This window comes from Pectinophora gossypiella, chromosome 3, assembly GCF_024362695.1.
Source record: "Pectinophora gossypiella chromosome 3, ilPecGoss1.1, whole genome shotgun sequence".
Lineage (NCBI taxonomy): Eukaryota > Metazoa > Arthropoda > Insecta > Lepidoptera > Gelechiidae > Pectinophora > Pectinophora gossypiella.
The window spans coordinates 755,914-775,845 of NC_065406.1; the positions used below are offsets into that span (position 1 = coordinate 755,914).

The window sequence follows — 19,932 nt, forward strand, 5'->3', positions numbered from 1 at the left end:
TATTATGGCAATGGGTCGCTTAGGAACACTTTGGATGTAGGAAAAACATCTATAGGGGCTAGTAATAAAATTGTGACAGTAAAACCGTGTAAACTATTGTTTTGTTTATTAAAATTTGTACAACAAGTGTAAGGTGTAACAGTTTTTGAGAAAATAAATGTAATTAGCAAGTACTTACTGATTTTAATTGTATCATTCCACCTTGACCTATTTCAAAAACTAAATTAAAAAGATACTAAGTACCTAAGGTATTCGCGATTTACACATGCAGTATTTTTACGGGTTGTTTTGATGATTCAAAATAGGTCCGATAGTGCCTATCATTATGGGTTACTAAGAAATAATTCATGTAAAACATTTTGTTTTATTTTTCTTAAAACCCATAGGTAAATGTTAGATGTTTGAATAAAGCAAGACCGAACCTCCCTTCGTTCTCTAAAGCAAGAGATTCCGCCTTCTTTTTCTTTTCTTCATGATTACCAAAACGTCAAATTTGCTGTCAATACACTATTATTGCCTGCGCGCCGTCACCACCGCCGCCCTACAAGGATGCGGCTACACGCGCACGCGCCGCATCCACGCAGCGCGAGCGCAACAACTACGGAGCCACGCTGCTCTGAATTCGGCGAGGGTTTGAACTGCTGTTGTGAGATGAAATTGAGACATTTTGTATGAGAAGTTATAATTGATAAGGTATACGTAGGTATTTACCTAATAAAAGAAAGGTGGCCATTACATGTCTGATTTAAGATAAACCGACTTAAACTACACTGTCGCCCATAGATTTGTTTTGAAGTAAGCCAAATCATAAAACGGCATATTTTTTGGTACCTTACTGAACAATTTATATCATAATTAAAACTATAATTTTATTTAAAATAATTTTTGATTCTAATAGCTCTAAAGGTGACCCTGCCCATCACAATTGAATGTGAACTTTAAACTGAAATGTAAAAACGTGCAGTAACAAAACTATAAAAGTCCCCCCTGCGCCAGAGCATCTAGGAGTCACGCGGTATGTAAGCGCGCGTCACGGACAGTGAAAGTGCCTCCGCTCCGCCGTAACTTCGTAACGACGTTATGTCACCGCCCGCGCCTGCGCGCAGCCTTACTCAGTCGCACTCCGACTATGACGCCGCGCGCGCACTCCACACACCGACCTCAAATTTGAACCCCGAATTCGAAGTGATGTGTACAAAAAACTAAATTCAAAATTAACAAGAATGTGTGTGTAAACAATACATAAAAAAAATATATTTCCGCGATGTCTCCCCTAGTGTTGATCTTGCTGAGTGCGATCCTAGTTAACAGTGCCGAACTACCTTCTAGTGAGCCAAAAGAAACCGCTAGGGAAGAAAAACTTAGGAGTGCTTTAATCGACGCCTTTCAAAACATTAAAAAAGCTTCGGCTAAAGGCGGATTCGACGATGAAAGTCCCTTAAATTCTGATTTGATAGGATCTCTAATAACCAATCCCGAACCGAAACACGATAAAATTAAACCTACGACGGAGGATTTCGATCTGTTCTCGGACGATGATGGACTCACATTTGCTGAAGCGTTCGACAACATTGAGCCGGAGCGTAAAGCTTCTAGCACTGAAAAGTCACATAACGTTCAACATATAGTTAAAACAACTACAAAAAATCCTACTGAAAAGACAACATCTAGGCCGAACAAAGATGGCATTCTAAGTAGACTAAGCGATTCCATCGATTCGATACGTAACACTTTGAACGAAACGAGGTTGTCGCAGAAAAAGGAAGTAGTGGAAAATATGACGGAGAGTCTCGGCATTGAGAACATGCTGCGGGTGTTCGATGCCGAGATACTGGTGAAGCAGTGGACGGAGCTGCAGAAGGTGGTGGCTGGAGGATGCCGGGAGGAAATGCAGCAGTACGTCACCGGATTGATGAAGAAGGAGCTCTGGGCGTTGAAGAGTAAGTTGATAATATTTACCTCGTTAGAGTACTCCAGACCGACGAACATGTACTATGATTAACTCAAACTCAAAAATATATTTATACCTTAGATAATATAGGTACAGTTTGATTTTTTGGTGAACATCTCATCCGCCTAAAACTAACTGCAGCATCTCACAACTTGTATAGCCGAGGAAAACTAGCTGCAAGAAAAACCTTGGCACAGGGCCCTAGATGTTCATAAAAAATACATACATCATACATAAACAGCCTATATACGTGCCACTGCTGGGCACAGGCCTCCTCTCAATCAACCGGAGGGGGTATGGAGCATACTCCACCACGCTGCTCCAATGCGGGTTGGTGGAGGTGTTTTTACGGCTAATAGCCGAGACCAACGGCTTAACGTGCCCTCCGAAGCACGAAATCATCTTACTTTTTCGGACAATCAGGTGATTCAAGCTTGAAAAGTCCTTACTAAACAAAGGACAGTCTCACAAAGTGATTTCGACAATGTCCTTATCGGGAATCGAACCCGGACCTTCAGATAGTGAGCCTAACGCTCTAACCACTACATCACGGAGGCTGTTATCATAAAAAGTAATGAATAATAATTTCAGTAAGTAATTTGATTGCCTAATATTGGTTCTCATGTTATTCCCATGATTTCGATAAGGATGGAAGGTTCGAAAGTGGTGTGTGAGGACCGTTGTAATCGTCATATTGGTTACATCTGGCGTTAACTTCTGATGTAAGTACTTATGTTAAAACTCCAGTACTTAGTCAATACATAACATAAGGTCGCGACTATATCCCATTGGGTAGTCACTGACACTCACCGGGCTTTCTGTCAGACCAACGTGAAGGTGGTGAGCTGACACAGACTGTAGACAAAGGCACATAATACTAATATGGACTCAGGTGCTGTGTTTAAACAGTTAATGAGCACACGGTTCCTTGTTTCACTCGGCAAGTTTATTGCACAGCAGTAGTTGCACTGGCTGTTGGTATTTCGTCAGCTCAGAGGTGAAATGCGAATATATGGCTCATTGCACAAAGGCTCTCTAGACAGATCAACTATTTCACTAAAGGACCTGTTTAAGTTGTTTCCTAAGCAATAGTGAGATTTAAATCTCTTGTTAAAGTAATCTAAAACAAGTTGTGCTTTCCTACATTCTTTGTCAGACCTAAAGGTATTTTAAATAACATCGTAAGACACTACATCGCTACGAAAACAGAAATTTTAATCGTTGTTCAAAACACTAACAGCCTCCGTGGTTTAGTGGTTAGAGCGTTAGGCTCACGATCTGGAGGTCCGGGTTTGATTCCCGATGGGGACATTGGCGAAATCACTTTGTGAGACTGTCCTTTGTTTGGTAAGGACTTTTCAGGCTTGAATCACCTGATTGTTCGAAAAAGTTATTTCAAAAAGTTCGGCTATTAGCCGTAAAAACACCTCCACCAACCCGCATTGAAGCGCGTGGTGGAGTAAGCTCCATACCCCCACCGGTTGATTGAGGGGAGGCCTGTGCCCAGCAGTGGGACGTATATAGGCTGTTTATGTTACGTATGTTATGTTCAAAACACTGTTATTGCTAATATCTTATGCCGCATCTTCACCATAAACGTTTGGTTTATCAAAAGCTATTCTATTAAGATTTTTGAATCTGTATCTAGTATGATTGCCATATGTACAGTTATGAATAATATCATGTACCCACTTTAGAACCCTGTCGCACTATCATATTTGACATTTAATGAGAGTTACGGTTTAATTTGTCAAGAAAGTTAATGTGACATGGTATCAAAGTGTATACATATTAGTGCTCGTGACCGAACATTATCTTCATCTTACTTTTTATTACTTTGTCATACTGGCATAAATCTTTAATAAAGCCTTACTTAAGTATATCTAATATATAGTGTTCTAAGTTACGGTATTCTTGGCTATAATCACTTCTTGACACACTTTCCTTCGTCTAAGTCGCATATTATAATAATTTTGTAGGTAGATATCTAAGTACTAGTTTTTGAATTCACATTCAATAGGTACATTTAAGTATTGATGCTTCTTATTAACATTAATGTAAAATTAGAGTGACTACACACGAAATACGGTAGGTATATTCTAAAGAATGAATTTATTTCCGTCTAATATGAAGGCAAATCTACTAAAATATTTATGTTTCCTCTGATGGTAGCTCTCACCCGGTAAAAAAATTAAAACAACATAGGTACCTGAAGGGTTGTTTTAGATTTATGCCTAAAATTGACTTAAGTATGTTCCATAAATTTTATGCCTGCCGATTACCCGTCCGTTTCCTTTTCGGCGGATAAGAAAATGAAAGGTATAACTTAAAATAAAATTAGATGGTGTCTACAGGAATTAACACCAGTATATAGTATATCACTTCACTACATACTCGTAGTATAAGACAAAGTCGCTTTTTCTGTCCCTATATCCCTCTATGTACGTTTAAATCTTTAAAACTACGCAACGGATTTTGATGCGGTTTTTTTAATAGATAGAGTAATTCAAGAGGAAGGTTTATATGTATAATAACATCCATTAAATAGTGGAAAAATACTGTTATTTTTTAGATTTTTATGTGATGTCGTAGATAATTTCATTTTTACCTCAGCATTGCACCCGAGCGAAGCTGGGACGGGTCGCTAGTTGTTATTAAAGCGTAAAGATATTCAAAATAAACAAGTACCTTTTTATATCTTCTGTTCGGTGTACAAGTGAAATAAACACTACATGGCATTCAAAATGGTCTTACCTCTGTTACATGCTCTTACTTATGTAATAACAACTGGCCATAAATAATTAACTGTGTTATATAAAAGCTATTTTGGCGCCATTTTATTTTAATAATTCACTGCAACCAGTACTTACTTAATAACATAAATAAAAATATTAGGATACAAACGAGTTGTCACAAGACACCTGGACTTGTACCTTCACATTCCATTATTATACCATCATACAATACAATACAACACAATTTAATACAAATATACTTTATTGCACACAACATACAAAACAAGTTTTACACACATGGAAGAAAGATACACTTCAATCTGGCGGCCTTATTGTTAAGCAGCAATTTCTTCCAGACAACCAGTGGCAAGAAAACATTTATCACAATTTGGTGCGGGACGATCATCATAATCATTAATATTCCATTGCGTATGGAATATTTGTAATTTGCGCATTCATATTTTTACGAGATTTATTCAACAAAAGATTTTACGCTTATGAAAAAAACATCTAAATGGAAATTATGATTCCATTTTCTTCATTGTACGGTTGCGAAATTGTTAATTTATTTCGGCAACTTTCTTAGTTGGTAAGTAAGTACTACTAATTTAATTAGTAGGCTTTACAACACGTCAACTATTTAGAGATTTTGATCGTTATTTCTTCACATGGGTGGCTGTGTCTTGCAACATTACAAGATCATATTTTAATTCAGATTTTATCTCTTTATCTCTGTGGAAATTACCTACTTACAGCTTTCGAACTTACTTAACATACTTAAGCATTTATAAATTATAATATTAATAGTCTTGTAGCGTTTTCCATCTAAGACACGACGACATTTACTAAAATCATCACAGAAGGGAAGCTACAAGGAAAGAGTGGAAGGGGAAGACCAAGAAGAGCTCACATGGAACAGATTAAAGAGAAGGCGAACGTCGTGTCTTATAAGGAGGTGAAGGAGTTGGTCTTTGATAGACAAGAATGGCGAATGCTACACCGACAAGAGCGTAGCTCAGTGGCAAAGTGGGCTCTGCAGGACCTAGGAGCTCCGTAGGAAAGTCGTCGGGTTGGGATCACAATCCGGAGGTCCTGAGTTCGTAACACGGTGAGATCGTATCACAAAAATCACATTTATGATCCCTAGTTTGGTTAGAACATTGCAGGTTGATCACCAGATTGTCCGAAAGTAAGATGATCCGTGCTTTGGAGGGCTCATTAAGCAGTCGATCCCGGTAAGTAGACGCTACATGACATGTCAGGGGCCTTTGGTGGCTCAATAGTAACCCTGACACCAGGGTTGATGAGGTCAGTCATTAATCTCACAACCCACAACAGAGGAGGAAGATAGAATAATTATAATAAGCATACCATTTCCAAATAAGAAATATTGCTTTAAAGATTATTTGATGTAGGTACACACATACATACAGGATGTTAGTGTAATCGTAACGAATACTGATGGGGATGATTCAGACCATGATTCTGAGTTAATATCAAGTGGAATTTGTCGACGCATTTTTCAATTCTATACTTTTCCTATGGAAAATTTTACTTGATTTTAACACAGAATAATAAGCTGAATCATCCTTCTCAGTATTCGTTACGATGTCACTAACACCCTGTATATTTACCAATATTTATATTCTCTTATAGATGTTGAAATTGCCAATTATTAAAATTGTTAACACAATTTAGCCCACATAGGAATGGTAGTTGCAAGACAGTAAGTAGAATTATTATAACTTTTTTATAAATACCTTTCTAAATGAAATCGTGTTAAGGTTAATATTATTAAAATATAACCTCAATTTTAGACATTTTAAATTGATCAATAATTATTATTTTTTTAAAACAAAGTGATTCAATTAACTTTATGTACTTAGATGATAAATTAACTGACTGAAACTGCATGATAATGTTTTACAACATATAAAAAAATATATATTTGTGCGTTGCGCGTTGAATTCTTTTTCTTTACATTTTTACAAGCTATAGTCAAATGAGATACTTTTTATTAAACGTCAAAACGAAAATTCTCCACTGAATGTGTATGGAAATACTGTCCTAGTGACGTCATCAATAAAAGTGGTCAACGGTCGTACTCATTGTTTTCTCAATTCGCAATTAATATTCGAAAATAATCCGAGAAGAAAATTGAGATTGATTTTTATCGTCTTAGACTAGCTTCTATTTCTAGATTGGCATTTTATAATTTCTCTTTGACCTAATGAAATGTCATATTAACTCATGTACTTATATTTAATCGCAATTTATAGCTTAGTTTCAAAATCTTGTCCTATAAATCTCCACATGGCAAGTAACTTTATACTATACGGATGCGAATACGCATATCTTCTCGCTTATGAATCCATAAAATAATAAAACAGTTTTATTTACTCTGTGAATACTTCCGCACGTCGTTAGCACTACTAATTGTACCGGGGTGAGCAGAGTACAAATCGGCATAGTTTTAGAGTCGTAAGACGGAAATGATGAACGCGATATAGTTTATCGGTTAAAATGCTATAGGCTCATTTGGTCATTAGCTATTTAGCCACGTGTGCGGCGAGTGATTCTAGTTAGCCACCGGTCAGTGGCCCGTTTGCTCCGATACTCAATATCATCAGGTGATTTCATATTACATCACGCTGTACCCCCGAAGAGGTGCCCTGAGCCGAGGTTCGCGCCCAACTGGGCACCCTCAGGCCTGTTGTCTTAAACGTTGTATCGGGTGAGAGCCTTCAGCGCTCCCCATTTGTCCGGCCAAGTAGTTAATGCCATCTGCGGCAAATCTACAATAAGTCACGTCAAAAAAAAACCCCCCGAAGAGGTGACCAGAGGTGTACAGGACACACACCTACTCCTCGCCAGCGAAGTTTAAGTCCAATGTAATGGACGGCGAGCTATTGCCATTAGCCGGGCACGAATCCTGGAAACCACCAGATATTAGTTATCTATGATTTAAAGAAAATTTGAATTCAAACCTACAAAGTCGATATCAGTAGTTTAGCCGGGATTCGAACTAGTAACATTACCATCAGAGGTTTCGACCTCTGTGGTTCAGTGGTTGAGCGTTGTGCTCACCATCCGGAGGTCCCGGGTTCGAATCCCGGTGGGGACAAATCACAAAAATCACTACTGGTTGGTACTTACTGATGTAAGTAATAACCGGGACCGACAAATCACAAAAATCACTTTGTGATCCCTAGTTTGGTTAGGACATTACAGGCTGATCACCTGATTGTCCAAAAAGCAAAAAGATCCGTGCTTCGGAAGGCACGTTAAGCCGTTGGTCCCGGTTATTACTTACTGATGTAAGTACGTAGTCGTTACATGAGTCATGTCAGGGGCCTATGGCGGCTCAGTAATAACCCTGACACCAGGGTTGATGGGGTTGGTAATTCACCTCACAATCCACACGATAGAAGAAGAAGAAGACCATCAGAGGTAATTCCAATAACCACTTTAAACGTCTTGTGCAAGTAAACAAACGATCTATAGCGACCCGGATTTGGGGACGTATTACGCAACTCGGTCGGCCTGCCACACTTTTATTTTCGTCGACACCTCTCTTAACCGACTTTTCTACGTAACGAGCCGTTTTTATTCATTTTGACAAACTGACACACATTCTGTGAAATGATCTGATACTACATAATACTTAGTTACTCACGCATGACAAAATTATTTAATGGTATAGTCGTGCTGAATCCAGCAGACGCCTAATTTTAAGTTATACTTACCCGTCATTTTCTTATCCGCCGAAAAGAAAAGTCAATTTTAGGTAGAAATTTAAAACCACCCTTTAAAAATTTTACGTTCCGTAACGGTGGAGCATCCTTACAGAATCAGGTTGATAGCATGTCTTTCATAGCAGCGAGGTGCCTATTTCATTCCTCCGGATTATTCATTCATTTTAAAATTAAAAGCTGTCAATCATAAAATTAAACATTCCTTTTCGATGAGAAGAAATTGACAAATATAACTTAAAATAAAATTAGGTGGTGTCTGCAGGAATCAGCACCATTGTATTATGTGGTTAAAATGAAAAAGCCTATGAGAATGCGGCTTTTTAAAGTTAGTGAAGAGGTATCTCTTAGAACAATGACAAATATAGTAAATGGAGTCTCTCATGTGAAACTAAGTACAGGTGTTTCTATTTCCCACGAATTCCATTAGACAGAACCACAGAACTGCAATCGATTGTTGTTCAATTAGTTGTAATATTTGCAGATTTCGTTTCGCATAATTTTGCCTTGGAAAGCATTTAGTTGTAAGTTTGACAATAGGGAGCGCTGAGTGCTCTCACCCGGTAATGTTAAGGCTATAGTAACGGTGGGCGCGAAATTTGAATTTGGATTTTTTGGAACAGTTAGATCAAATAGAATAGGTATCTATGAGATGAGATGACAGATATGATGTTCAGAATTAGGTCAATACCATTCGTGTCAGCGTAAACATTAACAACAACAAATAACAATATTAAACTATCAAGCTTATCTACAGGGTGTTAGTGACATCGTATCAAATACTGAGGGGGATGATTCAAACCATGACTCTGAGTTAATATCAAATGGATTTTTTGTGCATTCATGTTTTTTTTATGTTTTATTAAATTATTTTCAATTCTATACTTTTGCAATTGATAATTCCGCTTGATATTAATTCAGAATAATACGCTAAATATCCCCTCAATATTCGTTACGATGTCACTTACACCCCGTATAAGTACGTTCGTAAGCCGTATTGCTACCACTAGTTGTACTTGTACAAGTACCTATGAGTATTAGTGACACCGTAACCAATACTGAGGGGGATGATTCAAATCATTATTCTGAGTTAATATCAGGAAGAATTTCATGTAAGAAAATTTAAAAAAAATGTATTTTTTTAATTATTTTCAGTTCCATACTTTAGCGACGGAAAATTTCACTTGATATCAACCCAGAATCATGATCTGAATCATCCCTCAAAGTTTTCATTACGATGTCACTAACACTCTGTATTTTCATTCCCATACAATAAGCAAGTACTTTATATAGATACCGGTTGTAAAGAACGCGGCAGACATGTTATTTGTGTAGTTGAACCAATATTTGAGCGTGATGGAATGAGAATCAAGGTAAAGTCACACTAAGGATTTTTTTGTACAATGTAGTTCTATTTTTAAGTAAAATACTTAATTTATCCTTACTTGAATAATCAATATAGATCCGGATAAATGGAGGGCGTTTAATGTGGTTCAGGGTTCTCGCCAGATAATTCCAGAACAACGTATCTTTTCTCAGGGTTATGCTCAAGATGACAACCAATGCAAAATTGACATGAGGACTGGCACAACACAACTAATCTTTTGTTCAAAGTAGTTAAGCAAACAACGTCTTTTAGAGATAAGGTACTATTACCTAATCTGTGGTGGTACTTAAGCACATATTTTAATTTACTTTTTAAGAATTTATGATTTTTTTAGTAACTATGGAATGAATATTTTATTTTATTATTTTCATGATTTTAATAGGTATATAGAAGTAGAAATAATAAAAATATATTTCGTGCTAAATCAAAAACACAATATAACATAAGTCGCGCCTTTTTCCCTATTAGGGTAGTTAGAGTACATACATCACAAGATGAACTAAGAAGGTACCCACGCTTAACTGAGCCTTTAAAACGGTAGTACAGTCATGAGCAATATAATGTACCCACTTTAGGACTCTGTCGCACTAACATAATATTTGACATTTAGTGAGACTTACAGTTAATGTGACATGGTACCAAAGTGTATACATATTAATGCGCGTGACTGTACATATTTTCTTTGTTTTTTTTTAAAGACAAACCTCCTACAAGTCCTACAGCCAACCGAAGAGCACAGTTTAAAAACCCAAGTTCATTTTTGGCGCCCACTCACGATCGTAAAAAAGTAAACAAAATATTTACAAACAGCCAGTATGGTGTGCGTGACAGCAAGGAGTTTGCAATACCACTCGTAAAGGAAAATTGCATATTGCAGCATGTTATCTAACAGCTGAGAAATATTTGAGTTGGCTCCGTTGGCTTAGCTCTCATGAGGTGATGCGACCTTCAAATGATTTCTACTTAGGTTTCCCAACATCTGCGAACTTTCCTAACCGAGTTAGCGATTATGCAATATCGGACGGTTTGTCTATTACTCATTTTATTATTTTACGTTCGATGAGTTGTGTTATCACAGGTTCGAATCCCAGCAAGGGCCTAAACCTCCACCAACCCGCATTGGAGCAGCGTGGTGGAGTATGCTCCATACCCCCTCCGGTTGATTGAGGGGAGGCCTGTGCCCAGCAGTGGGACGTATATAGGCTGTTTATGTATGTATGTATTGTAGATTTGCCGCAGATGGAATTAACTACTTGGCCGGACAAACGGGGAGCGCTGAAGGCTCTCACCCGGTACAACGTTTAAGACAACAGGCCTGAGGGTGTCCAGTGGGGCCTAAACCAATGAGTAGATGACATTTCCGGGAATGGCGTTTCAGAGTTACCCAATCATTATCAAGTTGTCTTCTAACAACTTTGTAGCTCTGTACAACCCTCTGGGGATTGTTTCCGTGTTGTTTGCGTGTGTGTGTTGTCCATCTGTAATTTGAACCTAAAATGTCTACACTGGAAGTAATATCTTTTCCCAATCTAAGCTATATCTATACTATTAACAACAAGATACCTAATAACTAGAGAAAGTGAACCATTATTCTTAACGATAACTAAAAGATCAGCGCATTTCCTCGACGTATCTAAACAGGAAGACGTTACAATCTGCGCGTTTCATCTCGCGGAACCATGCGCCGAGTTGCGCGGAACAATGGACCATGCGCCGGCGCACAGTCGCAAATGATCGCGGTCGCCAACGGCGCATACGCGCGCTTTCGCTAAACATCTTGTCAGCGAGATTTGATTTTGACACAGATATGTGTATTGTACTATTGTTATATTTTGGCGTAATGGTTTATGTAATCCTTTCGACAGGTTCGATTTATTGTATTTTCGTTTTAATGACACGTTTAGAACTGGAGTTGCCTTGTTTTATTACTCCAGAAAAAAAAAACACAAGAACACAAAATAACATAATTCAAAGTAAGTAAGTTTTGTGTTAAAATGACCACATCGAAGCAATTCATCTAGGATAGCAATATTGCTATTTGATATTTGTTTGCATTGCGCACTTAATTTTATATGCGCAAATGTCAAATGGCAATATTGCTTTGTTAGATGAATTGCTTCGATGTGGCCATTTTAACCCCCTGGTCTTTCTATTTCTGTAAGATTTATTGAACGATATAATCACTATGGTCCTGTGCGGTACATCGGCTTGCTTCTCAACCGGAGAGCGCTGTTTGAACCCCGGTACCGGGCGTGCACCAATGAGTTAAATGTTGTACCGGGTGAGAGCCTTCGCGCCTTAGCGCTCCCCATTTGTCCGGCCAAGTACAATAAGTCAAGTCAAAAAAAGTGGGAAATAGGCATGAGTTTATGTATGTATAATGTACCTATAAATATAATCACGTAACGCCTACTAATTCATTCATTATAAGTACATGCTTAAATAAATATAACTTTGTGTGCCAAGCGATGGGCAAATAAAATATTTCCGTAAAACGAGTAATTATATATTTATTTCTTAAGCTTAAACCATTCTTGTTAGTCTTAAAAATTAGATTAACAATACAAGCAAGAATGAACAACATGTGCCTTTTAATACGTGACTTCCTTTCGTACCAAGAAAGAAAGATTCGTTAGTTGGACACTTGACAATTACTTTTTTTTGACCTGACTTATTGTAGATTTATCGCAGATGGCATTAACTACTTGGCCGACAAATGGGGAGCGCTGAAGGCTCTTACCCGGTACGTTTAAGACAACTAATACGTGACTTCCTTTCGTACCAAGAAAGAAAGATTCGTTAGTTGGACACTTGACAATTACTTTTTTTTGACCTGACTTATTGTAGATTTATCGCAGATGGCATTAACTACTTGGCCGACAAATGGGGAGCGCTGAAGGCTCTTACCTGGTACGTTTAAGACAACAGGTCTGAGGGTGCCCAGTTGTGCGCGATCCTCGGCTCAGGGCGTCGTCTGAGTGGAAAAATATTTAAAGGAATTAATCGCCCCTAGTGGGTCGATTACGATAAGCGACGGTATCGGGGTCCTGGAGTGTTCGGTGTCGCGAGCTGATTGGCTGCCTCTTTGGCTAGTCTTACCAATTACAAAACGAAGAGTGAGTAAAAATAAATACCAGGTTTCAAATATAGTCCGCACCACGAAAGTGTTCCCATGTGACGAACGCAACTACAACCCGGTACCTAACTGTCCGCCCCCCGCCAATTCGTATCGGGTGCTGAGCTAAATTTATCTCACCCCCTAAATCAAATCCAAGAATGGTCTAAATGACTGTAAGCTAAGGACTAAGGGTGTATTATATTTGTGTGTATGTATATACGTTTCTTTTATTTATACACTTTGTGTCTTTTGTTATTTTTTTAATTTCCCACTTTTATTGACCTCTCACACCATGCGAGGCTGGAAGAGTTCTCTTTTAGAGATAAGTCCACCATTTGTAACTTAATTTGATTTTTGACATTATTGACTATATTAATGTAAGAGGTAGGGAGAGGTAAGGAAGTACGTGATACAAATGTTTTTTTTTTTTGGTAAGTATGTGCAGTCATGAGCAATATCATGTATCCACTTTAAAACCCTGTCGCACTATAATATTTGACATTTAATGAGGCTTACGGTTTAAATTGACAAAAAAGTTAATGTGACATGGTTGCAAAGTGTATACAAATTAGTACTCGTGACCGTATGGGGTGTCCAGGTGTGTGTGAGACATGAGGAAGTCCGTAAGTTCAGGCTAATCACAAGAACTTCTGATAAATTTACATGAGGACTATTTCATCACGCCTTCTTCCCTTTGGGGTAGGCAGAGACCCCATGATTGAATTTTTATTGTTTTAGTTTCGTAAAAATTGTGATAATTAAAACACATAAGTAATAAAGGGTTCTTACCGCGTTTAAAGTAGAGATATGAGACTCCCATAATTGCCACTTGCAACAGTGTCGAAATATCGGGAGTCCCATATAAGTACCTACTTTAAACGCGGAAAGAACCCGTTATTATGTGTTTTAATTATAATAATAACCGCGTAAACTTAAAACAATGTAAATATTTAGCCCAGGCGTAGCCGACTCCAGTAGTTTATCTACAATAAATAAATATATTATGAGTGAGTTTTAATCTCCTGCGAGATAATATGCCCAGCAGATATAGGTGAACCGGTTGCTTCAGCTTTATTACCAGCTCGTAAAGTTCATTATGTCAGCCAGTGAGCGATGTTTCGCCATCTTTGATCATATTACGCGGCATTGGCCAATATACACGAGTTAATTTTACTTATTACCTAGAAATTACACAAGTATGTATTGTGTGTAATGTAATGTACCTGTCTGTCTGTGTCTGTGGTGTCCGGAAGTAATAAATGTTTCTTTCTTTCTTTCTTTTATGTATATAAGAACTCGCCTCGTTAAATGTCACACCGTTCCGGCCAAGTGGTGACGCAAAAAATGGACCTGGGAGAAACAACGGAATTCCATCTGTATTACATACCCCAACATAACATAAGCTCACGACTATATCCCAATTGGGGTAGTCAGAGGTACATCCATTGTAAGATGAACTAAGTACCCGCACCTCACCGAGCTTTCTGTTAGACCAACGGGATAGGTGGTGAGCCGTATCGCCGTCTATTATATTATATATCGTCGAGCCAACTGTGTTCGTGAAAACTACACTTTAGATAAGTAAATAATAATAAAAAATATTTAGGTAAAACCTACGACACGCATAATACATTTACAACATTAAAATATACACACATTCAATTTCCCCTTTCACGGACAGAGATCATGGGTCATTGATGGTTCATAATAGGTAATATGACACATTGGGATCGGAACGTCATTAGACGTTCTGTCCTTGAAAGTGTTAAGACAACAGGCCTGAGGGTGCCCAGTTGGGTGGCTATTTCCCACCGGGATAAGCAGAGACTAAGGAATTCCGTTTGCTTCGGTCCTGATACACTTCTCCTGCTTCCTCCACATTCATTAATCGTTTCATACACGCACGCCGGTTCAGAGTAGATCGTACTGAACCTTTTCTAAGGGCATCTCCAATTTGGTAAATCTACGGTCATGAGCATTAATATGTATACACTTTGGTACCATGTCACATTAACTTTTTTGACAAATTGAACTATAAGTCTCACTAAATGTCAAATATGTTAATGCGACAGAGTTATAAAGTGGGTACATTATATTGCTCATGCCAGCCCTACCACCAACCTTCGCTTTATATACCGCTTTCGTAATCCATCCGCTTTTGGGGGTACATCATAGCTTTAACGTGTCTATGTACAGTCATGAGCAATATAATGTACCCACTTTAGGACTCTGTCGCACTAACATATTTGACATTTAGTGAGACTTACAGTTCAATCTGTCAAAAAAGTTAATGTGACATGTTACCATATTAATGCTTGTGACCGTATGTAATACTCAGGTGTTAATGAATTGATCATATATAAGCACCGTCGAGTCACGATGAAAACAATATCATAAAATGCGGCCTTCTTGATTCAGTAGTTGAACGTTGGACTTATAATCCGGAGGTCCAGGGTTCGAAACCCGATGCTGAAACATATCACAAAAATCACTTTCAGATCCGTAGTTTGGTTAGAATCTTTTAGAGCATTGCAACCTGATTGTCTGCGCTTCAGAAGGCATGTTAAGCCGTTGGTTCCAACTATCTGATGGAAGTCCATAGTCGTTACATAAGCCATGTAAGGGCTCAATAGTAACCTGACCGTCAACGACCAACAAAGATCCAAAGCATGTCGCGGCGCAGTCTTCTATCGTGTGGGTTATGAAGCGAATTATTAATGTCAGAGTTATTGTTGAGCTGCCAAAGGCCCCTGACATGACTCATGTAACGACTACGTACTTACGTCAGTAAGTAGTAACTGGGACCATCGGCTTATGTCGCAGTTAATTCTTTAAGTTATGCCTCTCTGCCCATAATGCTGTCCGGCCAAGTGGTTCCATGAAGCAATTCAATAAGTCAAATCAAAAACTAACTGTCTACAAGCTACGACTTTTCTCAACCCACTGCAGAATGGTTTGCCTAATTCGCAATTCTCGCATTTCATTTGCCAATAATAATAACAACATAAACATAATGTTAAATACCGATCCATTTCAATACAATTATGACGAAACTGCTTTCGCACCAACCCGCAAAATGTCACAATCGACAATTGGAACCCGAATGGCGTGTATTGGCAACAGAAAATAGGCTAATTTCCATCTAGTCAAATCAGTTATTTTCTACTAAACGTCAAAACACGAAATTACTATGGAATTTGTTTGAAATAGCACACTGTTACGTCGTAGAAAAACGTGATAAAAAGTCGGACTTATTATTACGTTTCTCTTGAATAAAATTCATAAATAAGTTACTTAAATAGAAAAAAGAAAATGGTTTTCGTTAGATTTATAACTGCCTTTATTTAGTAATCAGAATTACATAATTTATCTTGAACCTAGTACGAGTACACGACCAATTATTGGTCAGAACGTAAGACCACGCGACCATAGAGACACGGCATCAGACCACAGTAAAAAACCAGACCTGTCAGATCTTCAGTTTAGGTAAGCCGACCCTAAAAGTTTTAAGCCAAGTAGTTCACTCGAGAAAAATCAAAAACGTAACCCTCTTGCGCAGTCGAGTAAAACATAAAAGTGTGACGTTTATTATGGTAGGTAAGTATAGTAACTCGTGCGGGCGCTATATGCTCCGCAACGGTTGAGGTTCATAAATGGAAAGTGAAATGGCGGCTAGAGTGACGTCCTGCTGCGCGCGCGCACCGGTCGCGCGGGTCCTGTCGGTGGGACAGGTTGTTACGTAACGCAAGGCCAGATGGCCGTACCTTCACCTTTTAGGGGTTAGAGATCAGGACGCGACTGGTTAGGATAGGTAGAGGTTAATTAAACCAGTAGATGGTAACATTGAATTCGTTAGAGATCATGCTTGCATTTTTGTTTCATTTTTCTTCCATGACTCGACTGAGTATTCTACTCACCCTCGTTTTCCCTATCGGCGTGCATAGACCTACAAATCACCAGAAACGTATAGAATGGTAACTCTCCGCCCCCCACCAATTCTTCAGAATCCTGATACCGACCCCGCCGGCGCGGTCGACGATTTCCCTTATTCAGCGCTTATCGCTATCGACCCACTAAGGTCCATTAATTCTTTCAAATATTCTTCCTCTCAGACGACGCCCTGAACCGAGGTTCGCGTCAAACTGGGCACCCTCAGGCCCGTTGTATTAAATTTTGTACCGGGCGAGAGCCCTCAACACTCCTCATTTGTCGGGCCAAGTAGTTAATGCCATCTGCGGGAAATCTATACTTATAATAAATCTGTAGAGAGGTCAATTCTGTACATTAAATATTTTTTCAAAATAACTATCAGGGGGTGATAAGTGATCGATACTGATGCCAAAAATGCAATCAGTAAAATTTTTGTCTGTCTGTCTGTCTGTCTGTCTGTCTGTCTGTATGTGCCTTATAGAAACAAAAACTACTGGACGGATTTTAATGAAACTTGGTACAATTATTCTTCACACTCCTGGACAGGTTATAGTATACTTTTCATCACGCTACAATCAATAGGAACAGAGTAGTGAAGGGAAATCCTTTTGTATGAAAAATCTAAACCACTCAAGTTAGACGTTTGAAATTTGGCATGCAGGTACCTTAGATACCGTAGAGGTGCACTAAGAAAGGAATTCCCGAAATTCCTACGGGAACGGGAATTAGCGGGAAAATCCTTTTGTATGAAAAATCTAAACCACTCAAGTTAGACGTTTGAAATTTGGCATGCAGGTACCTTAGATACCGTAGAGGTGCACTAAGAAAGGAATTCCCGAAATTCCTACGGGAACGGGAATTAGCGGGAAAATCCTTTTGTATGAAAAATCTAAACCACTCAAGTTAGACGTTTGAAATTTGGCATGCAGATACCTTAGGTACCGTAGAGGTGCACTAAGAAAGGAATTCCCGAAATTCCCACGAGAACGGGAATTAGCGGGAAAATCCTTTTGTATGAAAAATCTAAACCACTCAAGTTAGACATTTGAAATTTGTCATGCAGGTACCTTAGGTACCGTGGAGGTGCACTAAGAAAGGAATTCCCGAAATTCCCACGGGAACGGGAATTAACGGGAAAATCCTTTTGTATGAAAAATCTAAACCATTCAAGTTAGATGTTTGAAATTTGGCATGCAGGTACCTTAGATACCGTAGAGGTGCACTAAGAAAGGAATTCCCGAAATTCCCACGGGAACGGGAATTAGCGGGAAAATCCTTTTGTATGAAAAATCTAAACCACTCAAGTTAGACGTTTGAAATTTGGCATGCAGGTACCTTAGGTACCGTGGAGGTGCACTAAGAAAGGAATTCCCGAAATTCCCACGGGAACGGGAATTAACGGGAAAATCCTTTTGTATGAAAAATCTAAACCATTGAAGTTAGATGTTTGAAACTTGGCACGCAGGTACCTTAGATACCGTAGAGGTGCACTAAGAAAGGAATTCCCGAAATTCCCACGGGAACGGGAATTAGCGGGAAAAACCTTTTGTATGAAAAATCTAAACCACTCAAGTTAGACGTTTGAAATTTGGCATGCAGGTACTTTAGTAAACTTAAAGCTTAGTTGCAACAGGATATTACAAAATTCCCACGGGAACGGTAGTTAGCGGGAAAAAACATTTGTATGAAAAAATCAAATCTAAATAAAAGGAGAAACTGACTGACTCAGTGACTGACATATCAACGCATAGCCTGAACGGCTAAACGTAGGCATTTGAAATTTGGAAGGGACATAGCTTAGGTACCGTTGAGGTGCACTAAGAAAGGAATTCCCGGAATTCCCACGGGAACGGAAATTAGCGGGAAAATCCTTTTGTATGAAAAATCTAAACCGCTTAAGTTAGACGCTTGAAATTTGGCATGCAGGTACCTTAGTTAACTTAAAGCTTAGCTGTAACAGGATATTGCAAAATTCCCACGGAAACGGGAGTTAGCGGAAAAAAAACATTTATATGAAAAAATCGAAACCGCGTGAGATAGATGTTTTCAATTCAATTCAATTAAATTATTTATTGCATTCCATGTAGTACAATAGGGTGTTACATAGGCATAGGAACTAAAACATGGACCCTGTAGGGCACAGCAACGTTGAAGGGAAGAGAGGAAGTGTGTATTAAAATTAAAACTCAATGAACAATCAATTAAAAAAAAAAATCAATTCAATCAATTGATTCAATCTAGCATGCATGCATACCTTAGTAAATATAAAGTTTATTTTTGGCTGTATTTTGAAAAATGGGAGTTATTGGGAAAAAAATTGTATGAAAAAATCTAAACTGCATAAGTTAGATGCTTGAAATTTGATATGCACTCCCACACACACAAAGATCTCTCTCTTATATAACACGCCACGCGGACGAAGTCGCGGGCAAAAGCTAGTCTACAATAAGTCACTTTAAAAAAGACACCCTTTAGGTATTTTCGGACTCGTAAAACCCATTAATTACAACCATCAACACCTGACACGCTTCTATCAATTTCATTTAACATAACCTGTTGTCCAAACGCACGTAATTACGTGGTTCGACCGCACCAACCTTAACCCCGTGCAGACGTGCGGCTTACGTGCACAATGCACGTGGGAACTATTGTGGTGCACAGTGGTGGAGCTAGCCAGGGAAGAACTCAGGTGGGGCGTCGGGGCCGTGAAACTCCGGGGCCCTATAAAGAATCCATAGTCTTATTTCTTCTCGTTCAAAATTAGAAATTTTCAAAAAATCTCGTCTAAAAACACATTAAAAGCACGCAACAAAAAATACATTAATACGTAAATTGTTTTATCAATGACGAAGTAACACGACACGCGCGTGAGTTTAAAAAATATTTTGGCTTGTTATTGCTACTGCTATATGATTTGTTATTGCTATACCTATTAAGATTTTAGCATAGTATTAAGTCAATACAGATGTTTTACAAATAGCGTTATTTCTTTTTTCAATTTGCGCATTCGGGCAGGCAAAAATGAACTTAGCCCATACAGCCTGACAATATCTTCAATG

The 19,932-nt window shown here is 38.5% G+C and overlaps 1 protein-coding gene across 1 annotated transcript in view; it reads left to right on the forward strand.

The window, feature by feature from the left end:
* The first annotated feature begins 1,127 nt into the window (after positions 1–1,127).
* The window catches only part of LOC126382208 (uncharacterized), a 58,358-nt gene continuing 39,553 nt past the window's right edge, over positions 1,128–19,932 (forward strand). Inside the window, exon 1 of the mRNA XM_050031979.1 lies at positions 1,128–1,940. Coding sequence (XP_049887936.1) covers positions 1,265–1,940 — 676 coding nt within the window. The 5' untranslated portion in view covers positions 1,128–1,264. The remainder of the gene's footprint in view (positions 1,941–19,932) is intronic.